At 38.2% G+C, this 23,725-nt stretch overlaps 1 protein-coding gene across 1 annotated transcript in view; it reads left to right on the top strand.

Annotated features, from left to right (window-relative positions):
- Nucleotides 1-23,725, top strand: part of CNTN4 (contactin 4) — a 1,007,382-nt gene that overhangs the window by 726,185 nt on the left and 257,472 nt on the right. The window contains exon 7 of the mRNA XM_081528227.1: nt 11,261-11,356. Coding sequence (XP_081384353.1) covers nt 11,261-11,356 — 96 coding nt within the window. The remainder of the gene's footprint in view (nt 1-11,260; nt 11,357-23,725) is intronic.

Raw genomic sequence — 23,725 nt, 5'->3', positions numbered from 1 at the left:
TTATGGCACACAGGCTTAGTTGCCCTGCAGAGTGTGGGATCTTAGTTCCCCAACCAGGGATTGAACCCATGTCTCCAGCATTGCAAGGCACATACTTAACCACTGGACCACCAGGAAAATCCCACACTTAACCTTCTTTGAGGAGACAGATTTGTTTTGTTTTTCAATGATGTAACCCCAGTGCCCAAAACCATGGCTGGCTGTAATAGACACTCATCAGAGGCCTAGTGTAGGTGTTGAATAAATCTGTTATCAGTTCCCAGGGTGTATTTAAAAGCAAGGGGCTTGAGTGATGACATTTCCAAAAACTGGCAGGTTTATCACAGTGAAGCTTTATCTCCAATTACTCTCTGTGAAGAGAATGGTGAAACAGCCCCATAGCATAGTCTAAATAGATGATGAATAAACACATGGCTTGCCTGTGTATTTGATGATGGTTTTATTTTCAAAACTGTGATTAAATGAGATAAAAATATATGGTTGGAGTTGCCGAAGCAACTTAAATTCAACATAAATAACAGCTGTTCTTCATCTGGGAATTTCATCTATATACAGCATTTTTTATGCCCTTAAACATTTTTAAGCAGTATACAGCTAATTCAGCATCCAGTATCCCAAGAAATGTTTTATACTCAGAGAAGGGGATGGAAAATAGAAAAGAAATAGCCCTGTAAGAACCAGCGATTAAACAAAGCTGTTACTTACAAAAATTTTATTTTTCCCCAAATAGTTATATACCAAAGCATGTCCAATTTCTTAGGAGCAGTGAATTTAAGCATGACTGGCATTTTCTTCATGAGTCACCAATCCCTATTTAATTAGTTCAGAAGTCCAAAACTGAGTGCATAGTGAGGAGTCTTCTATTTGTTTTGAAAACAAAGCTTTCTGCAGAGCACGGGTGTCAGAAGTACTGATAAAGTTTACCTCTCCCTTTAAAGTTAATAGAGTAAGTTCCTCCCAGGCTGCTTGGGGAAAATGTCTATTTTTTGGATAGAATTAAGATAAAATTTGGACTTCCCAGATGGCTCAGTGATAAAGAATCCACCTGCTGATGCAGGGGACGCTGGAGATGCAGGTTCCATCCCTGGGTCGGGAATATCCCCTGAAAAAGGAAATGGCAGCCCATTCCGATCTTCTTGCCTAGGAAGTCCCTTGGACAGAGGAGCCTTCCAGGCTAAGTCCACGGGGTCCCAAGAGTCGGACGTGACTGAGCAAGTGAGCACACGTGCAGGAGACAGTTTAACTATATGAGCATCTTCCTAGTTTTATTTACAATTAAGTGGTGAGAAACTGCCTCTCTTCCTTCAGAAACTGTTATCCACTGCCATAAAGTGTTAGGCAAATTCGGTAGCCATCCCATTGCTCAGGCTTGTACCGCTGAAAACTTAATACAAGAAAATAAATGGAATGAAGAAGTCAGGGATGAAGCCATTTCTCTTCACTTTAAAGTGAGGTTCTTCATGATCGATAGTGTGGCTGGTAGAACTGTGGTCTCTGGATTTTTATCATGACCAGTGGCCTGTATATCTTCATCTAGTTCACCCCCAAGGTTTTTCCTGTAGATTAGTGACTTTATGATGGCCTCTTGATACAGTGCCTTTTCAGCATTTCTTCTGAGAATATTTATTCTGTTACTTGGGCATATCTGACTTGCCCTCTGGGGTTGCTCGTTTATTAGGAAGACTGGGACAGTGAATTACAACTTGCTAATTTTAATTTTCAGAGGGGAGAATAAAAGCCCATAAAGTAGAAGTTCAAAATGGAGATTCATGTTTCTTTATGCCAAAACTATAATGATTAAAAAAAAAAAAAAAACTGTAATGATCATAAGTCTGTCAAGTGAAAGCATGTCACACTGGATGAAGAACAGATAACTGTAGGATATATCCCCAACTAGCTAATACCAGTCCTGATTACAAAGACCAACAGGCCCATGCCATTTGTATAATGTCCCTCATGTTTCCCTCATCTCAAGTATTCCCTGGGGCAGGTGTCAGTGGGTGAGAGGGTGTTTTTTGTTTTTTTTGGTCAAGCAGGGCATTTGTTTCATATGCTGATTGTATTCCTATCTTAGGGTGTCTCTAGGCTTTCATTTTAAGGCAGCGTAAGTGGCTTGGTGCTATTGATTAAAGACCTTTTCTCAAAGTTATCTTTAGAACATCCCTGGTCATTAAGCACACGAAGGTCCTTCCATAGCCAGGATGCTGAAAGACTGTGTGTCATGTGGACAAATATAAAAAGATTCACCCTACTCCAGCGCATCTCCTACATACCACCTCAGTGTGTGAAACATGATAGAGAACGGTGCTCGACAGATACTAAGTACCCCGTATGTGTCAGACATACTTTAGGCACTGTGCATATAGCATGTAGCCTAATAAAGACTGTAAAGATTCCTGCCACTATTGAGCCTTATTTATTTATTTATTTTTTTTATGAGGCAGGGGGAGGGTGGTAGGCGGGACTGTAAACCAAACAGGATATTAATGAACAAAGTAATTGCAGATGCTGATGATGATTACTAAGAAAAACAGAATAAAGAGGTGATGTGATGGAGAGTGGAACTGGGTTGGAGGGCTGTCACATAAAACAGTGAGGGAAAGCTCCTCTGAGGGGGTGACACTTGAGCTGAGTCCTGGAGAATGAGCATGATAAGCCAAAAGATGGGTAGAGAGCATCCAAGACAATAGCAACAAGTTCAAAGGTCCTGAAACAGGATTAGCCTTAAGGTGTGTGAAGAACAGAAAACAAAACGTGGTTGTTACCATATAAATAAGTAAGGGGGAACATAGCAGAGGCTAAAACTGGGAGTCTGGATAGGGACCAGATCCCTAAAGGTCATTGTAGAGCTCAGTAAAGAGTCTGTATTTTGTTCTGAAATTTACTAGGCCAGATGCTGTTCTAGAATTTTTTGTTTCTCTTTGTGTTGTATAAGTATGAAACCAAAGATAGAGAATGCAGCTGCCTAACCATTAACACTCCTGAGTCAGGATGATACATGAAAAAGAGATGAGCTCCTGTAGAGAAAAATGCTGATAATAATAGCTTGTGTTTTAGGGCACCTGTCTCTGAAAGAGAACAACAGTACTTATAATGCCAGGTTGTACTCATCACAGCAACCTCATGAGGTAGGTAGGTGCATACTTGTATGGAACACGCAGGGAAACTCAAACAGCTTAAATTGGGTTGTTCTTAGGCTTCTTAAATAGCATGGAGATCTAGATAAAACAGAGCATGTCAAAGAAATGAGGGAAAAAAAACTCCAAAGTAAGAAATAAAAACAGCTATCAGGATAGTCACACACTTACAGAAAAATGGGCAGCAAAACAACCTTTATTTTCTTGTAAAGTCAAGAAAATAATAGCAGAGGGGTGAAAAAGTTAAAAGTCTCAAATAGTCAGTTGAAATATGGCTTCATTCCTGATATTTAATTCAATATGGAATAGAGAATTTGTGGGTCAAAGAAAACCTGGGTTCTAATCCATACTCTTCCTTATACTAGAACTGTAATCTTGCATGTGGATTTTATTCATTTGTATAAAGTGGATTAGTAATAATATTTCCCTCATAGAGATATTGTCAGGTTTTAATGAATGAATAAACAGCAAATGAGAAATTGTGCTCTTTACATAAGTTAGTTGAAACTGGACATAAATTTCTTCCTAAAGAGTTAATATTTACAAGTTGTATCAATTTCCAGATCAGCCCACCGAAACCTCCTTAACACATAACATTGATTATGCTATTTTAAGGTATTGCCTAGGTTTAGTTACTGGAAGGAAAAAGTGCTGTAGTGATGTGTTGCAAAAGGAGAAAGAGGAGAGTAATCTTCTGCTAAATGCAGAATTGCTGATCCCAGACAAATTTGTCTTTGCCAAACTGCACACATCTTTCCCATCCTGTGTTTGTCCCCATTTTCCTTTTCAGCTCTTCTACAAAAAATAAAATAGATAATATTGAGTGAGAAACTAGTATTGTTTATCGGCAGTTTTGTTGATACATAAATATTTCTTTCAGTAAAAAGCACCTATGAAGGAAATCAAATTTAAGAGTATTTTTAAGTCTTTGATCCTTCCTTGAGGTTTCTCAGCCCTACTTTGCCTTCCCCAAGATTTCTTACAGTACATTTTCTTTGTTTCTTTTATGGTCAATCAAAACTCATATTCAAAGAATCCATACTGCTCTTATTTATTTAAGAGGAAGCAATCTTAATGAATTAATTCATTCTTCACTGTAAGTGACTAATAGCAAGGTAATGCATTTGCAGTCATTTCTGGTTCTAAAATGGCATTTCTATAATCCCAAAGTAATCCCTAAATTATAGATTTTCATCTGAGATGGCTAATGAGAATGAGAATAAAATTCAAACATTTGGAGGGAGAACATTGTGAGGGTTGGAATCAGCCCCTGAGAGAGCACCCTTTAGTTTTCATTTTTAACTTTGAAACAAGTGCTCTAAGGATTTTCATAGTGATGTCCATAGCAGTAGCCTTGGGCTGTGAAAAGAACTGTCATGAGCTATTTCTATGGCTGAGTCATTTGTAAAATGAGTATATGTTAACTTAGGAATATTAATATGGTTCTTTGTTATCTATACAAAGGTCTCTCGGAAAGAGATTTGCTTTTCTTCTCAATGTCAAACCACTACACAGAGTCAGATTTTGGTCCCTTACTTTAAGCTGCCAACAAATTAGGTTATTTAATATCAAATCTTCAGCATATATTATACATACTTTTGACTGTTTTACTTAGTTGTTGGAGAGAGAAAATGGCTGACACCAATACTTGGAGCAAAAAAGGAACTCAAAAAATATTTGCTGAAGGTTGGCTGAACAAATAGAAAAATTAATGACATCAGGAAAAACAAGATACTGACAAGCATATCTATCTGTCTATCTATCTATCTATCTATATTCAAGTTCCATTTTCACCCATCCTATTTTCAACTGGTGTTCAGTGTAAACTCCTAAAATTTTAAGCTCAATGAGTAAATTTATATGGCCAGCAAATAGCATAGTGTGTCATCTTTTATTTCTGTTTTAAAATAACAATAGTTTGTACCCTTTAAAAAGGTACACAGACATTAGTTTTTAGTGTTTTATGAAAATGGTATTTCCAAACTTAACATGAAAGGATAACACTAGCTATCTCAGAACGTATCATCATAGGAAGTTCTTTAAGGAAAATTATCTGAATTCAGTGTATATGAGTGTATCTTCATTGTAAGTCACATGAAGAATATGATCCATGTACTTGAAAAGATAAGGTATCTGGCTCACTTCAGCACCAGTCTAGAGTTGAAAACAGACCAGTCAAAGAAGAGGTATTTTAAGGCTTGGCTTATTTTGCACAGTGTGACTGACCCGCCTACTCTGCTGTTCCCTTATCTGGTGAAAGGCGGAATCACTCGGTTACCCGTGTGTCCCTTTCTGTAGACTTCCCCGTGATGCTGAGAAATGAGAATGCTAGTGCTAACATCTATAGACCACTGACTGTGGGCCAATTATTGTGTTAAGTGCTTTACATTCATAATCTTAGTCTCTAAAGAGTCCTATGAGATAGGGAGTATTGTCCTGATATTCAAAATGAAGAAACTGAAGTGCAAGGAGATGAAGTTAATTCACCCACATCATATAGCTAAAGAGCTGAAAGAGCTGAGTCTGTGCTCAGGTCATCCTGACTCCAAAGCCAGTGTGTTAAACCATTCAGTAATTCTTCCTCTTGCTAAATACACTCTCACAGGTAAACCAGGTCAACCATGCCAGTCTAACTGATGGTTTCTTCCTTCTTCTTGTGTGGAAAGAATGTCAAAAATGGGACTTTGCAATTCATAAGATTTCTGTAAAGTTTGACTTATTATCAGTCTTAGTCCCAATAATCCAGGAAGCCATGCAGATGTACATCCACACATGTAAAACATTCAAGGAGCAAGTGACAGAGTCAAGACACAATTTTAAATATGCTACCTGACAACTGGTTTTTAAAGTTATATCCCCAAAATACTTCATTTTAAAATAAATGGGCAATCATAATTATGGAAATTATATTCATAACAAATGTATCCCTTGACCATTTTCCCAAGCTGACATTGATTCTTTTTATTGATTGCTTCTTTCAAAATTGGAGGAAGCAATAATTATAATAATAATATAATTATTATTAATAATAATAGTACGAAAACAACTGGTACTGACAATTTCTTGTTCTGAGGCCACTGTGTGAGATTTAATAGAATCCAGGTCTACCCAAGTAAGGAAAAAAGTGAACTGGTATTTTTTTTTTTTTAATTGTAAATGATATATGCATTAAAAATATGTACATTACTTACATGGTTCACTGTACCATTTTTCCACTTTACTTTTCTTCTGCTCCTCTGTGGATTCTTGACAAACCATGATGTATGTTACTATCTCATTAACCTTTCCTGGTCATTTTCAAACTAAACTTATGCTCTTCTGTGGGTGGTCCTACCCTGTGGATGGCTTTAAGTCTTTCTGTTCATATGAGTGATAGGCAGTCCCTTAATGATGTCTTTAAAAAGTTACTCTTCCTTATTTGTTGTTACTATGTCTCAAAAAATATCTTGGATCCTTGATTTTGTTTTCTTTAGACCTGTCTAGTGTTTTTTGTTTTGTTTTGTTTTTTATACATACTACTTCATCTCCTGCTATAAACGTTTAATAACTTTCCAGACAGTAAGTATCTGGAGATATTTTCCCCTCACTCTCTGATTTACTTTGCAGCCTGAATTCTAAATGTTTTCAAATATTAAGGCTTTTATTATTTATCTCTTATTGCAGCTGCAAGACCTTTGTACACGTTTACTCCTCAAGGAATTTAGCTGTTAAAGCACTTCCTCTATGCTATCAATGAGCTACACATTTCAAGTACTGTAATAGCATATTTTTTTAAAACCTCATGTAAAAATAAAGTGCTAATATTATATTCTACAGGAGAATAAAAGACAGTTGTTTTCCCAGAGAAAAATATGGTAGGAAAACACAAATGCCATGAAATTTTGCATTTTTTAGCCTGTGATTTCTGGAAAAAAATTTTATATAAAATGATGATGAATGAAATCAACATCTAAATGTATGGTCATTCAATTTTTTTTTAAGGTCTATAAGTCACTTGTCAAAGAATCATATTCAAAGCTGGAAAAAATTCTCATTTTCAGAAACCATGGTACATGGATATTAATTTTTTGTCATATGTATACATCATTTATTTGGCTGTATCTTTAGTAACTAGTGGCACAGAGCTAAAAGGTCTATTACCCAAGTGTCATTGTTCAGCTACCTCCTTTACCGTGTAGCAATCCTACTTTTTAATACAGTGGTTTCTGATTGTTTTCTCCTGTTCCAGTTCATCCTTTGCACCTGATGTTTAAAATCCCCTCATCAAGTGCTCATCCACAAGGAAAAGCAAAGGAATAGAAATCGGAAATCAAATGTACCAACTCATTGCATTGTGCATTGAAATGTGGATTTTCTTACATACTCCCTGAGGAGCAAAAATTCATTCATTCCATCAAACGTTTTTTTGTCCCTAGGATATCGGGTAACTCGTTTGAATGCTCATTCTCACTGGCTTCACTAAGTCAGGGAGGAAGTTGGGAAGTGGTCGAGTCTGGTAGTTGGTAGCAATGGCTTTGGAGAGAGGAAGATGAGTTTGTATTCTTCTGGCCACTTTCTCAGTGTGTGAAGGTTCTGAACTTCTCTGAACTACAGTTATGGCACCTGCAAATTGGGAATTAAATCTATAATGGAGTTAAATGAGATCTGTGTGAAAAGTTGTTAGCACATGTTATGACCTCAATACATTTTTGCAAGTAGATGCAATCATTGCTATTAGTACTGCAGTCATGGTGATAGAACATTATAATGTATTCTAACTAACTTGGAATGCTTGTTGCTCTGATCATTATCTAGTACCAAGTCTTTATAGATAAAATGAAGCTCAGATAAAATATATGGGAATACTTCTGGGAAAAGCCTGGCCATGTCCAAGTTTCAAAAAACGGCATATTCACAGACATAGTTCTTTAATTTGGAAAATTATCATGCTGCTAGCAATTAGGATCTAAATGGATAGTTATAACTGAACAGACCAATCAAGAACAGGCAGCGTTTTCTTAAACATGTGCATAAATATGGTGGACTTTGAGTAGCCTCTTCAACTCTCACTACAGTACATTTGTTATTCAAAACCCTGTTTTAGAATATCATGCATTTACTTTTTGCTGTGCTGGGTCTTCATTGCTGTGGCCTGGCTCTCTCTGGTTGCGGTGAGCAGGGGCTCATTGCATTTCATCAGCTTCTCGTTGCAGTGGCTTCTTGTTGTGGAGTATGGACTCCAGGGCACAGGCTCAGTAGTGTGGTCAGGCTTTGTTGTTCCATGGCATGTGGAATCTTCCTGGACCAAGAATCAAACCGACGTCCCCTACATTGGCAGGCAGATTCTTAACCACTGGTCTACCAGGATTGTTCCAAAACCCTTTCTTAATGGAATAATCGAGGTATCATTTGCCACTGGATTACAATATTCTGAAGTGTACAGAACAAATAAATAGTAAGCCCCAGACTTGGAGCATGAAAGGCTTTGTGCTTTTCGAATATGATTAATACTCATTTAATCTTTTCCCATCATTCTTATTCTAAAATAAATCACATTTAGTCTCGTGTTATTTATGAGAAAATTAAACCTTGCGTACTACACGGCAGAGGTGATTTTCAAACTCAGATCTGTCCAAATGCAATCTTTCCATTCATTGTATTTACCATCTGGAATCTATTTCAGTTAACTTCTAAGAATCTTATCTAAATATTTTCTCAAATACCAGATTAATGTGATTTTTCTAACTGTCCAAATCCTGTGGAACTTCATGGATTCATAAACTATAAACGAAGAAACAGGAATCCAGTTTTAGCTACAAGGGAAGTCCCTTTTAAGCTCAATAAGAACAGTTTAAGGGCTTCCCTTGTGGCTCAGCTGGTAAAGAATCTCCCTCAATGTGGGAGATCTGGGCTCGATCCCTGGGGTGGGAAGATCCCCTGGAGAAGGAAAAGGCTACCCACTCCAGTTTTTTGGCCTAGAGAATTCCATGGACTGTATAGAGTCCCTGCAAAGTGTCGGACTCGACTGAGCGACTTTCACTTCTCAAGAACAGTTTAAAAAAATCATCACATATATTTTTTTTTATTTTTTCCCCCTCCCATTTCTTAATGTTCTTCCTCTAGTTAGAATCAAGGTGGATTTTGCCTGGATAAGATTTGATCTCTGTTACCTATCAGCTCTTAATTTTTTCATGCAACTCTGGAGATTGGACAGGACATCTATGCAAAAACATAGATGACGTATTTTAAGAACCTGTATGCAGAAGCAATAATTTAGATGATTCAGTGCCATTTTTAGGGATAATGGTTTACAATATGAATGCCATAATGAAGTTTTTTTTTTTTTTTTTTTAAATCTATAGTTTGATTTTGAATGCTTCTCAAACCATTCCTTTAAGGAAAAGAAAAAAATTCATGTCCTAGCCTCACCTAATAAAAAGAATTTTATTACAAGAGAAATGTAACTTAAATTGGGGCTTCCCTAGTGGGTCAGATGGTAAAGAAATGTAACTTAAATTGGAGCTTCCCTAGTGGGTCAGATGGTAAAGAAATGTAACTTCAATTGTGGTCGTTTTGTTTTGCGCTAAGCACATGTGTGTCCTCCAGGTGGCCCTCTGCACACCTCAAGTTCAGCAGTCTTGGGTTCCCACAGTTAGATGTCATCTGTTACGCCTGCCCACTAAACTCTTGAGTCCTTACAGGACAGAAGCGTTCTTCTCATATCATCTGTGTCCTGAGCTGACAACCAGATTTTTATATACTTAACTGATAAAAAAACAATAATGTATGAGCATAAAATTTGCCTAATACCAGAAGAAGCTGATAATTAAGACATGTATGTGTATAAATTATTTTAACATTGTGATCAATCCCTAAAACCAAGCCTGAGTGCGGGAACGTCCCACTTTTAACTCCAGGAAGGCCATCCAGATTTATTTCCTAGCTCCATTACTTCCTGATGTTGTACCTACCCTTTAAAACATGTTAGTGCCTCTCTTTTCTAGTCTGTAAAATGGAAACATTAATCGTGCTTAACTCATGTTCTTATTGTTAGGATCACTTGAGGTAATCACCATAAAATACTTGCCAAAATAGCCTGCATGGAGGAAATAGTCAATAAATATGACTGAAGTTTAATCTGCATGGATACAGGGCTTGTAGCCCTACAGCACATACTTGGCTTAGAATAATCCTCAAATCCAGAAGCAGGTTACTATATGAAATGTTCTAGACCAAAAAAAATGAAAAGAAAAGAAATAGCACTTAAAACAATTGTTGTTGAGAGGATTTATGTTTGAAAAGATGAAAGAAAAAAATATTTTTTAACAATAGTATCTCACTTTATGAGACATATTTCTTATATTAACTCATTTTTATTGGTAACTGTATTTACTGACTAGCTGCACTGTTTAGGCTTGTAATGTCTTATCTCTCTAACCAAATTTGACCTCCTTGAGAAAGGGAAATTTTATTCCAAATAGAACCTTGGGCAGTGCCCTATAAATATTTTAAAATACCCAGGAACATTAAAACAATTGTAAATATGTATATAAATGTCTACTGACACATTGTATGTAGTGTGTGTATGTGTGTTGACACAGAGAGTCATATTCGAGATACATATAGAGTAAGAAATATGATTGCATACAATGAAATGGTTTGTGAAGTAAGCAACTGACTATCAGAAAATGCAAATTTGCATCCTGATTATGCTATGTTTAATTACAGATAGAAGCTAGGGAGGTCACTTAGCCCAATTAAGCCTCGGTGTCTCCAGTCAGACATGTACTACCCAGTGAAACTTTCAGCATTGATGTACACGTTCTGTCTACTGTCCAGTGTGGAAACCACTGACTGTGTGTGGCCCTTGAGCACTTAAGATGCAGCTAGTGTGACTAAGGAACTGAGTTTATAAATTTTATTTGATTTTAACTGTTTTTTATCTAAATAAGGGCATACGGCAAGTGGCGACCTTACAGTCTAGCTATAAAATCTAGGTGGATGGGACAATAACACAGAAAAAGTTTAAGTTGAATTTCCCTGATCTGGGTGCTGTAAAGACTCTTACCTACTTTTTGAAGTTAATGCTACCTTCTCATAATGCGTTAAATTTTAAACCTCTTTTCCTTTATCTCTCCCAACAGATCTTGAAAACTTTAAGCCAAGAACAAGAAGCACTGTGTCTGTCCGCCAAGGTCAGGGGATGGTACTGCTGTGCGGCCCACCAGCCCATTCTGGAGGTAACTAAGCGCACCAAAATGTGCACACTGGCTGCTATTTTGCTTTTGCCGATTATTCTCCCGTGAGCATCAGCTTGGAGGACAGGGTCATTTGTAGAGATCCCCAAAGTCCCTCTTTGTGGAGGAAGCATCGTTGGCAGTACCTCCCACAATTAGGATAAGAAAATATCAGATTGTGCAAACGATCCACCCTGCTGCTGTCTACCTGGCACAAAGGGAAAGACACCTGAGTCAATCAAAATCAGAGTCCTGTTGCTTGGTACAACCATGTAGGTAAATCGCCAGCACTGCTGCCAAGTTGATTGTATTAAAGGACAGCCTTGCTTCGTTTCATCCCGTTATTGGTCTGTGAAGGGATCAGACCCAGAACCAAAGTCCCTTGACCACAGAACCCGGGTGACTTTGTGAGCACACATAATGGCTAGATCAGTTAGGAATGTATTTGATTGCAAGTCCCTGAAAACAAAGCTAGCACTGGCTTCCATGGACTTAGGTTTGTGTTGTCCTCACACACACAAGACTTCCAAAGTTATATAGTGTAAAGTTGACACTACTTCTTAGGAGTATATACCAGGACTCAAGCCCTTTCTCTGATTCTTCTCTGAAGTTTCTAATGCGGGGAGGGGGAGCGGTGCATGGCTAAGGCATCAAGTTTGCAATGTTCCAAGGTAGAAATGAGAAGAGGCTGGGACAAATGTCAGGAGTCTCTCCATTGCAAATTGCCTTTGTATTATGGAAGATTTGCTTTGCCCAAGGACTTGTATGTATATTTCATTGATCACCCCAGTGGCAAAAGAGAAAACTCAAGTATTTTATACAGATGCGGGATGGCCCTAAAAAAATCATAATTTTGAATAAGGGAGAATATGAAGAAACGCTGTGTAGGCAACTTGCAGCGTCTACTAAAAGGACTAATGATGACTGAAAGGGGAATCTGACTGCTCATAGAGTTCAATAGTCTGAAAGCTTAATAGTTAGTGATATTTATTAGAATTCCATGACAGTTTGTGTTGACAAGACTGATAAACTCCATCTGTGGTCTTTCTGGGTAAAGTTTGATATCTGCCCTCCTTGTTATTACCTTAATTTTCCATTTGGCATTACTCATGATTGAAAAAGAAAATATTTTAAACTGAGAATTTGAAAACATAGTATTTTTGTCCTCTCTTCAAAAGTTTTAATTTTTCCTTCACGCCTAATGCCCGAGCTAACATTTTTAGCAGCAAATAACAATTATTTAATAGCAAAACAGCTGCAAGGCTTGCATTTCAGGCCTGAAGAATACAAAAGCAGGTGGAAGAGGCAGGCACCCCTCCAAGTCTCGATGAAGGTTATAGAATTGTTAGGGTTTCTGGTTTTTGGAAACCGGCAGAGAATCCAGATTAGATTTCAGGAGTTTGTGTTCTGAAGAAATGGGTTTATTCTTTAGGACTTCCTTTTCCCTCCAAGTTAGTATCAGAACCATTAAATGTGGAGTCCAGGCCATGAGTTCTGATCCTGGCTCTGTTTCAGATCATTATTAGATATTGGACTCCTATGTTCAAATTATCTATGCAACATTCATTAATCTCTAAATGAAGAGCTTAAAAGAAATCTCTCAGATCGTTTATAGTTCTATCACTACATCATAATAGCTAAATAAAGACTAAACATGTCTATAAACTATATTTGCATTGCTGGAATCCTGTCCTTTATATGAGGAAAACAGTTAACTGGACGTATATTTAAAGTGATGTTCACTCACACTAACAGCTCTCTTAGTACAAAATCTGATCAAAATAAGGATGGAAGATTTTGCTAATTTCTTCTGCAGGCTACCTTCACCGTGTTAAGCTTTCACAACATGGCAGCAACTCTGAAAATTAATCGTGTCGCATATTGAGAAAAAAAAAAATACCTCACTACCTCCTGGTATACTGATATCTTTAGGAAAAGCAAAACACACAGAGTGCTGCTGTGCTCCTCTGCAATGAGGCACCTGAATACTTTCCCCTTCCCTCTGAGAAATGTATTAAACATTTCTGTAGACATTCATTGAAATTTGCTTGTCTCTGCTGGCAGCAGTCAGCAGCTCTGAAATCCAGTTTCTTGAGCTGTGCTGACATTCCTGACAGTCTTGATGGTGAAAGACAAGGAAATAAATATTCTCATTATGGGCTCTATTAGAAACTGTGAGGTCAGTAATACTGTGGGCAAAGCGGGCAAGACAAGGGAATTTGCGAGACAACAACCAAGTGGGTCTTGAAGGTTATATGAGACCATCGCAGACATCCATCAGTTTGGGGCAGTGGAGTCAATGATCATCTGATGAAATCTCCCAATTACTCAAAACCCCCCAGTGCAAACTGTCTAGCAGTGATTCTCTCATGGCTTCCCTAGGCTGTGATCACCTTAAAGCTGGCAGCATCACCAAGAGCCGCTGGCCATACTGAGTGTTTTAAACCCAGCATATGGTATCCCAGTTTCTATTGTAACAGATCATGCAGAGGAAAGGAAATGAGTCAGCCTTTTATTATATCAGTGGGATACTGGGTAATGGCATGAAATCCATTGTAAAGGATGCTGTATGTCCTATTTCAAAAGCTGTGCAGTGTCAGACCCTCTTAGGGTACCACAGAAATGAGCAGCAATTAATTTACTTTGAAAAGCTTTTCAGTCAGCAGGTATTTCCAGTGCTCTACCAATCACCATGCGTAGTATCTTTGTCATCTCTTGGTTAATAGGTACAAATTCAGATGTGATGTCATTGCATAGACAGTACTATTACATCTTAACCCAAACACCAAAAAATAATAGAAATTGCTGTGGATGATGAGGTTGTCTGTGATGCTTCTTCACATTAGAAATAGAGTTTTAGGAGATTGAAAAGTTTCACCTTGCTTTCCATCAACTCCTGGATCATTTGACAGCAGGAATTCATGATCTTTAACCAACTGCTCATTAAATAGGATCAGAAGTGAAGTGCTTTGAGATTCTTTCTCCTAGCATACTAGAATTACCAGATTATTCATGGGTGAAATCCCCATGAACTGTTCACCAAGGGAGGTTTTTGTTTCCACCTTCCTTTTATATGTCACCAAGATCCTCACTCCTCAAAATGTGATCTATGGGCCAGAAGTATCTTCCTTACCTGGAAGTTTGTTAAAAAGGCAGTGTTGGGATCCACACAGGGCCTGTTGTCTCCAAAGTCACATTTTAACAAATCTCCAGGTGATTTATATGCACATTAAAGTTTGAGAATCCCTGAGCTGTATCTGTGATTCCCTTAACACTCCTCACTTCTGTCCAGGGATGTGCAGGAAGCGGAAGCATCACCAGGGCAACATATGAGAGCCACAGGTGACCAGCCTTTTCCCACGGATATTCTGATTCCATAAACCTGGGGCAGGGTCCCTCAGAACCATTGTTCCAGTGGACTTTGAGGCAGCACCAGATTGAAGATCCACCCACTTTGATCCCTTTTCTGCAAAACCAGGGTTCACCCTGCTGAGGTGGAGTACTTTGATTTCCACATCAAACCCAAGCAGAAGGGCAGAACATCTCTTCTATCACGTTCATATTTAAAAGAATTTAAAATAAAATATAATCACCTCAGGCTTTCCTCCAGTTTTGTTCTTGTTGTTAAGAGAAAGGAACAACTAAGAAAGGACTGAATTTTCTTGAATATTCACGTGAGGAAGCAGCATTTTATACGTGGACAGCTCTTACTACATTATTGTTAGAGAGAGTATTCCTTCCTAGAGCATAAAAAAGAGAAGCACGTGATTCTGAGATTGTTTTCACTGTTATGAGTTTTAGAGAAACTAGATATTAATATAATTGTCATCTTTGGATGCTTTTATACAGAATGCATCCCCATTGAACTTAGATCTCATTCATACAGCATCAAACTCAGGGACCTTATAACAGTGTCTGTAGAGTTCCTTAGGGGGTTTATAATCTTTAGTTTATATTGCATTATCTTTGGATCCACATGGTAATCCTATAAGGAGTAAGAACATGTGTTTTATAGCAAAGAAAATCGAAGCAAAGAGATTAAGTGAGGTCACACATTAATCAAGGACAGATTCAGGAGTTACCTTTGCCTAGAATGTGCACCCCCTTTTTTATTTTTTTTACATTCAGGAGACAACTGTACAAATAGTTATTGGACGCTGCATGCATTAATTCTTTGAGTTCCTTCCCAGATCAATGCAGTCTGAAATTTTTGAGAGGGATTCCTCTGGCATCATTAATAGTTTCATTTTGTTTTGTTTTTTTATTTGTCTGCACCGGGTCCTAGTTGTGGCACATGGGATCTTCGATCTTTGATCTTTGTTGCAGCATGGGGGTTCTTTCAGTTGGAGCTTATGGAATCTTTACTTGCAGCATGAAAACTCTTAATTGTGGCATGCGGGATGTTTAGTTGTAGCATGTGGGATCTAGTTCCCTGACCAGGGATTGAACCCGAGTGCCCTGCACTGGGAATGCAGAGTCTTAGCCACTGCACCACCAGGGAAGTCCCACATTCATAGTTTTAATAGCACTCCAGATGACTCTAATGTGCAGCCTGAGTGGAAAATGTGTGTCTCCGCCCTAAAAAATCAAATAGGTCTTGTCCCAGCAAGACCTTTCTATTTGCAAATATCTCCAGGGTGTCAGAAATTTGCTTGTATCTAGATATATCTTGGGAGAAGGCAATGGCACCCCACTCCAGTACTCTTGCCTGGAAAATCCCATGGACGGAGGAGCCTGGTAGGCTACAGTCCATGGGGTTGCTAAGAGTCGGACACGACTGAGCGACTTCACTTTCACTTTTCCCTTTCATGCACTGGAGAAAGAAATGGCAACCCACTCCAGTATTCTTGCCTGGAGAATCCTAGGGACGGCAGAGCCTGGTGAGCTGCCGTCTATGGGGTCGCACAGAGTCGGACACGACTGAAGCGACTTAGCATAGCATAGCATAGCATAGATATATCTTGAATATTATAGCCTGAAAAAAAAAAATCAATCATGCCTTTCTGTAGCATCGTTATTTCAGCTGGATATTATGTCTTTGCTGTAGGACAAAGGTAAAAGCATGAAACTAGGACACCCACATTCTAATCCCAGCACTGCTCTTAACTTACTTGAGCCAATTATGTAACTGCTCTGAACCCTCTTGTTTTCCTGTCTCCCCACAAGTACTTGAGTTCCAGCATCGAGGTGTCACCTTCAGAATCCAGCTCACCCAGTTTCTTAATTAGTCCAAACTATGCTGACAGGTCACTGGGCCAGGACTAATCTTGCTGTGCTGAAATGAGCATCCTTTGTGCCTGGAATAATCTTTAAGGCATCTATATTCTAGTCAAAAATGTATAATGGATAAGGCAGGCAGTGCCTAATTCCCCTGTCCATGTCTTACTCCCCACTCCTTCCCCATCCTGGCTCCCATGCTTACCAATTTTATGTAACTTCAGATTTTCTGGTGCATCTGTATTAGGTCCAAATGACAACCCATTCCATTGCAATCCAGACAGTTTAGCTCTTGCTTTCATGTGTCACCCAACAGTACATGGAGATTCCATTTTCACCCAGCTGCAAAACTCAAACCGTAGCACATTATTTCTGATACTGTGACCTCCAGGTAGTATAATTACGAAGCCCACTCATCATATCAGACCTTCTTGGATACTGACATGTTATTGGCTAGGTTCTAATTTTCTCTCTGTGTTGTTTGGACAACTGGCCACCTTCCTTAGGAAGCAGTCCCTCCACTACCAGCTTATTCCTCTACTTTCTCTCACTGAGATTTCAGACTCTCTCCTATACCACATCTTGGTTCCCAGCAGAACTCACAAATCCTTACACAATATTATGCCAACCAAATGGAGTGTATCTTTGCCCTTTCAGTTCAGTTCAGTCTCTCAGTTGTGTCTGACTCTTTGCAACCCCATGGACTGCAGCACTCCAGGTTTCCCTGTCCACCAGCTCCTGGAGCCTGCTCAGACTAATTTCCTTCAAGTCGGTGATGCCATCCAACCATCTCATCTTCTGCTATCCCCTTCTCCTCCTGCCTTCAATCTTTCCTAGCATCAGGGTCTTTTCCAATGAGTCAATTCTTCACATCAGGTGACCAATTAAACCTCTTTGCCCTTTAAACCTCTCCAATATGTTTTAAGGATAAAAAGACATAATAGATGTGGTACCAGTTTGCACAATTCAATCATGCAGACATTCTTGATTTTATTCATTAGGCTTGGTTTGATTTTTTTTTCATTTGCATAAGCTTGAAATTAAGGTTAAATCAGAAATGTTGATTGTCTTTGAAAACATGATTCTTGATTTATATTCGTGTAGCAACTTTTCAGTAGGCAAATATTTTTCAGATATCTCTTCCAAGAGATTCATCTGGAATATGCATCTATTATTAACATAAACTCATCATGCTCTGGCATTGTGGCTTTATTAAAATGCTGATTTAGCCATTCTCCTAACATCTGAAAATTGCTCTTAAAAATGCCACATGACAGTTGAGGTAAAGTCTACCAATCATCTCTTCTTAGGCCAAGCCCTCTATAATTCTTTGCTTCGTACATTAGTGTGTACACTATGTGTCTGGGTTTCATTCATTTCCTTAGAAGAAGCAAAGCATTAAGTGGGCCTCAGAGGAGCTAAGGTTTTTAAAAGATTTCTGAAAAATTTTTAAATAAACTAGGAAACATAGTCTTCAGCTTATTTTATATGGCAGTTTGAAAAAAAGTAAAGTTTGAAAATTTTAAATGGCTGTGAGAGTAACAGTCACTCAGTTGTCATGAAAAGCCATAAAAAGAATCTCATTCTATGCGTTGTAACCATCTCCTTTTCTAGTTTTAGTGGGGAGATGGATGGCTGCACATATCAGGACAAAGGGTCAGCATTGCATTTCAGGCGTCTTGGGGTATGTGTGTGGATTGAGAGAAGGTGCCCAAAAATAGGCTCAGTTTTTAAGATGTTTACATAACAAGTGATAAATTATATTCTTAGGACCTTGAGTCTTTATTGTTTGTTCACCACTGAGGTAGCTGCCCTTTGATGTCCATTTCATGTCACCTGAAAAGTGACTTACCTGAGAGGTGCCTTATCTCCTGCAATTAAATTTTAGAACCACAGGTGCTCAGCAAGTTAACCTTGCTGGAGACCAGTGATTCCGAAGAGGTTCTGTCACGAAGGCAATATGTAGCTTTCTGACATCTGGACATGGAACCCTGGGAAATAATGTTTAAAATGCAGGTTGGAACAGTATTGAAATAATACTACTGTTCCAGCCTTCAAGAATATTATGTATCAAACTCAGTGAAACCAACTTTTATGATTTCATTTCTATAGAATATGCATTTCGAGTTCCACTTCTAAGCCCAAAGCATTGTATATTCATTTGAGTAGATACCTATTGAAATTCACTGAGGAAAGGTTAATATTTAGTTAGTGATAGGTTAATCAGCACCATAGTACTACGTTTTTGTTTTTTTTTTTTATCTTGTATTAAATATTCTTAAAGCAGTCTTGTTAGATGCTCCTTGACTCTACCATGTTCCTTTGAAAAATACAAACCTGGATTCTTTAATCTGAAACTTAATGAGCTGATTCCTCCCTTTTTTTTTCCTCTTCCCACTTTGTCAATCAGAGGAGGTTACAGCACCCGGCTGATTTAATCAGCATAGAGAAATGTGAAACAGTTTGGGAGATGAGGTTTTTCTCCTTTCATTAAACCTCTTTTTTTTCACCATTTGAGAAGAAAAAAGCCTCCTGGATCAGGGACTACTTTTTATAAACTTGTCTGACCTAAATGGCCTAGTGAAGTGTTTCATGTTTGGAAGCAGAGGCCACTAGGATTATTTGTCCTTACCACGACAGATGCAGGCTCCATTTCCCTCAGCCATGAGATAATGTAGCTCAACTGTTTGATTCCACTTATATGAGATACCTAGAATAGTCAAATTCACAGAGTCAGAAAGTATAGTGATAGATGCCAGGGGCCCAGTGTTTGGGGTGGTGAGGAAGGGAAATGAGGAGTTAGTGTTTAATGGGGACACAGTTTCAGTTTAGGATGGTGAAAAATTTGGGAGATGGATGATGGTAAAGTGTTGCACAACAATGTGATTATACTTACTATACAGTTAAATATGGTTAAAATAGTATATGCGACTTTTACCATAATTTTTTTTTTTAATGCTAAAAAAAGAAGGAATCAATAAGGAAAGCAAAAGGGAGAAATTAGGCCCCACATTTTTAGAAGAATGGTAAGCTTCTCCATCACTAGATGTGACAAAGAGAGTTGAGATGAACATTTCTGATCTTGATTATTTCCAAAATCAGTTAAGCATATTCTCTGATACTACTGACGTACTTTTTGCCTTTGAACTTTCCTATCCGTTCTTTAAAACAACTTGAATGTTCCATGACTATACTTTTGAATGCCGAATATCAACAACTGCATACTTTTGAGTACAGAAAATGAGTTGCATAAGTAGAAGCATTCCCTGATCTTAAAATAATTCTGAGTCCTCCAGTTTCTTAAACTAACCTGTAATAGAGAATTGCTGGTCTGTTTTCAAAGAAGATCACCCTGGGAATGGTAGTTGTACACTTTGTACTTTCATTCTCCTTTCAATTCTAGTAAGAGACATATTTAAACTGTCTTTGCACCTATAGCAAGTCCCAGGCCATAACACTTAGAAATAGACTCAGCTACTTAATAGCAGTCCAGTATTTCTGCCTGGAGAGTCCCATGGCCTGAGGAGCCTGGCGGGCTACAGTCCATAAGATCACAAACAGTTGGACATGGGTGAGCAACTGAGGACACACACACTTAATAGCAATTAGTTAAATTTCTTTGATAGCCTAAAGAAGATCATTTAGTTCTTAAAAAAAAAAAGCAAAACTAAATTTCACGATTTTTTTATTCTTCTTCTTTGCTTTTATACATATATTTCCATGTTCTTTATTTAGCCAAAATCAAAGATTTTATAGTTCATTATTGATGACTCTAATTACCCAGCTTCTCTCCTGATATAATACTCTGTACTTAATTTCATGATAGGCTCTATAGTTGTAGATAGATTTAACTTCAAGTTGAGAATGTCTCTATTTTCTTTTCAAACATTAAAAAAAAAAAATCAAAGTGATTATCTCCCGGTTTGATCCTTAGAACTGGAGAACCATTCATCTGTCAGAGTGAGGGTCAAACACATTAGCACCAAAAGAAAATGGCATTTGAAAAGTGAGATTTGATCCATAAAAGCTGACTGTGATCATTCAACAAAGCTTACCTGCATGCATAGTTCCCTTTCAGAGGTATCCTATCCCAAAAAGCAGTGAAGGATGATACTGTGTGGAAACCTAGGTGCTAGGTGGGCTGTGAAGAGTCTGCAGATGTGAAAAGCGCATTATATGCCCAGTAGAGTGCTACCAGCCAGAACAGAACAAATGATCAACACTGATCCTCCAACAACATGAACCTGGCTGAGCATTTCATAAATAATCCAGTGGACAATCACTGAAGGATATATGGCAAACATTCTTGTTTTAATGCCTGTTAGAAATATGAATCTTGTCTTTTCAGCTGAAAAAAGAAATAAACAGCTCTTTCGATACATTTTCAGAAATGAATCAGTGTTTTGTCAGATCAGTGAATCACGATTTTACATTGAATTAAGCAGGATAATGGTGCAGTACATAGAATGAGGAAATGCTGGCTGAGTCCTGGAAATTTGGAAATAGACTCTGGTTAGGAGATCAGAAATGCAAGTCTCAAGCAAAATATTTACCACTGTCAAGGATCCTGATCCTATGAATATGACAGTACAATCATGAAGTTAGCCATTTTTCTGATATACTTTTTTTTATCTCATTTGGTTTAGTTTTTAGATATTTAGAAAAGAAATACCTGGAGTTGGTCAAATCAAAGACCAGGCAACACTATGCATCTACACAAGTAAAGTTCACTTTTACTGGCAAAAGAATAGATGGTAGCATTTTGTCTAAAGGTAGGATTATAGCTTTTGATTTAGAAGAAAATGACTTAATGAAGTGGCTGTTTATTTATCAATGTCAAACTGTAAAGACAAAAAGCTTTTTTAACCCATCATGCTTATGTGAGTTAGCTATAGTAGCTAATAATTTTGGTATTTGAACCATAGAGAATAAATACAAAATTTCGAATGAAGTAGTAATCCTTCTACAGAAGGACCAACCCTGCCTACATTGTGAATTAAAAGAAATGTCACAAATTTAATGCAGAAGCAGGTTGGGAGACTGTTGATGATATTTTAGGTGGGTCCTGGCTGCTGATGAAGCAGTGGGCAGCCACGTTGTATGGACCAAGAATGCTCGTTCCCATTTCTTACTGCAATACACCCTGTTTTTCTCACATCAGCTGGTTGCAGGCTAACACATTATCACCATCCTCACCATCAAAATTAACCCCTGGAAAGGAGTTGTGTTATAACAACACTCTGCAGGAATTCATAAATCCATATGGCAGCACAGCTGGAAAGATAGCTGCAGTTGATAATGTAGTGACTCAAAAATAGCCAAAGCATCTCTACTTTGCAAAGTCATTTAGAATTTGTACACTTTCTCCTTCCCTCAGATTGACACACACACTAGGGAACACCTGGGAAATGCCAGAATGCTTCAGTTTTATAGGTGTTTGAAGCCCCAGTTCTTACCATTTCTTGTAAACCAAGACTTGCCTTTCGAAAGAATAAATAGGATTTTCAAAATAAATAGTAGCCAATTTAAGTACCCTATATTTCTTCCATTTGTGGTCCCTGATTACTGCAAAATGAAGCCAGATTGAGACATCTCTGAAATAAAAACCTAGGTATAACAAGACATCTCTACACCTTGTCTATAGGTTTTGCTACCTTCTCAGTTTGTTCACTGTATTGCAAGCTAGCATTCCTTATCAGTGTACAATTCCAGTTTACTTCAGTGAAGTTGTTGTGATCAACAAAATTTATGATTGGGTCCCATTGGAGTACATAAATCAGGATATGGAGGTTGAAGAGAATAGATTTTTTTTTTTTTTAAGTGAAAGCATCAAACTTTGGCAGAACTTCTCAGATCCCAGCAGTTATGGCAGATGCAGAAATGAGCAAAACCAGAGTGGTTCCTCTTATCATGGAATCTACAGGTCTGCTGGGGCATGAGCGAGTAATCAGATGATCACACTGGGATGTGAACTCTCGGTTATGAAGTGAGAGAAGAACAGTGCTCAGGGATCTGATCCTGTAGAATAGAAGGACGTGTTGTAATCTTGGAGAAGGTTTCCCTGAAGACATTGCTCTAGGCATAAGACATAGCTTAGATTTTTAAGGATGAAAGAGGACAAGGAAAAGAAGAACTGGTAGATTAGACAGGACAACAGTACATAGGTCTTGGGTGGGGAGATTGCCTGGCCATGAGAGAAAACTCAGTGTGGTGGGACCTCCAGAGCAGCAGGAAGAGTGGGACAGGTCTTAGTCTGGGATACAGGCAGATGCTAGAGTCAGATGTGATAGTAAATATTTTGGTGTTTTTCCAAAAAGAAGTTAGAAATTGCTAAAGATTTTTTTTTTTTTTTTAAGTAGTATTGTGAAATAGGTTATAAGTTAGGGTGGAACGCATTTTAAAATGGTTTCTTGGCAGATAAGGCTGCTTTATTATTACTCAGTTTTCTATGAAAAAAGAAAGAAACAAGGGTCCATATAGTCAAAGCTATGGTTTTTCCACTAGTCACGTATGGATGTGAGAGTTGGATCATAAAGAAGGCTGAGCACTGAAGAATTGATGCTTTCCAACTGTGTTGCGGAGGAAGATTCTTGAGAGTTGCTTGGACAGCAAGGAGATCAAGCCAGTCAATCTTAAAGGAAATCGACTTTAAATATTCACTGGAAGGACTGATGCTGAAGCTGAAGCTTCAATACTTTGGCCACCTGATTCGAAGAGCCAATTCATTGGAAAAGACTCCAGCGCTGGGAAAGATAAAGGGCAGGAGGAGAAGGGGACAACAGAGGATGAGATGGTTAGATGACCTCACTGACTCAATGGACATCGGTTCAGTCACTCAGTCATATCCGACTCTTTGCAACCCCATGGACTGCAGCATGCCAGGTCTCCCTGTCCTTCACCAAATCCCAGAGTTAAGCCTGGCATGCTGCGGTTCATGGGGTCTCAAAGAGTCGAACATGGCTGAGCAACTGAACAACAACAAAAATCAAACTAAAATCAGAGGATTACCATCAAAAATTTACTTTAAAAATTACCTATACCCGTAGCACAGGTAAGTCAAATAGAGAAGTGACCATTCAATACTGTCTTAGTCCATCCAGGCTACTACAAATTACTACAGACTAGGTGGCTTATAAACAACAGATATTTATATCC

This window comes from Giraffa tippelskirchi, chromosome 9 (assembly GCF_054371585.1).
Source record: "Giraffa tippelskirchi isolate mGirTip1 chromosome 9, T2T-mGirTip1v1.2.pri, whole genome shotgun sequence".
In the NCBI taxonomy this organism is placed as follows: Eukaryota; Metazoa; Chordata; class Mammalia; order Artiodactyla; family Giraffidae; genus Giraffa; species Giraffa tippelskirchi.
Note: the sequence above shows the minus strand (reverse complement) of the source record. Positions and strands in the feature narration are given on the sequence as shown.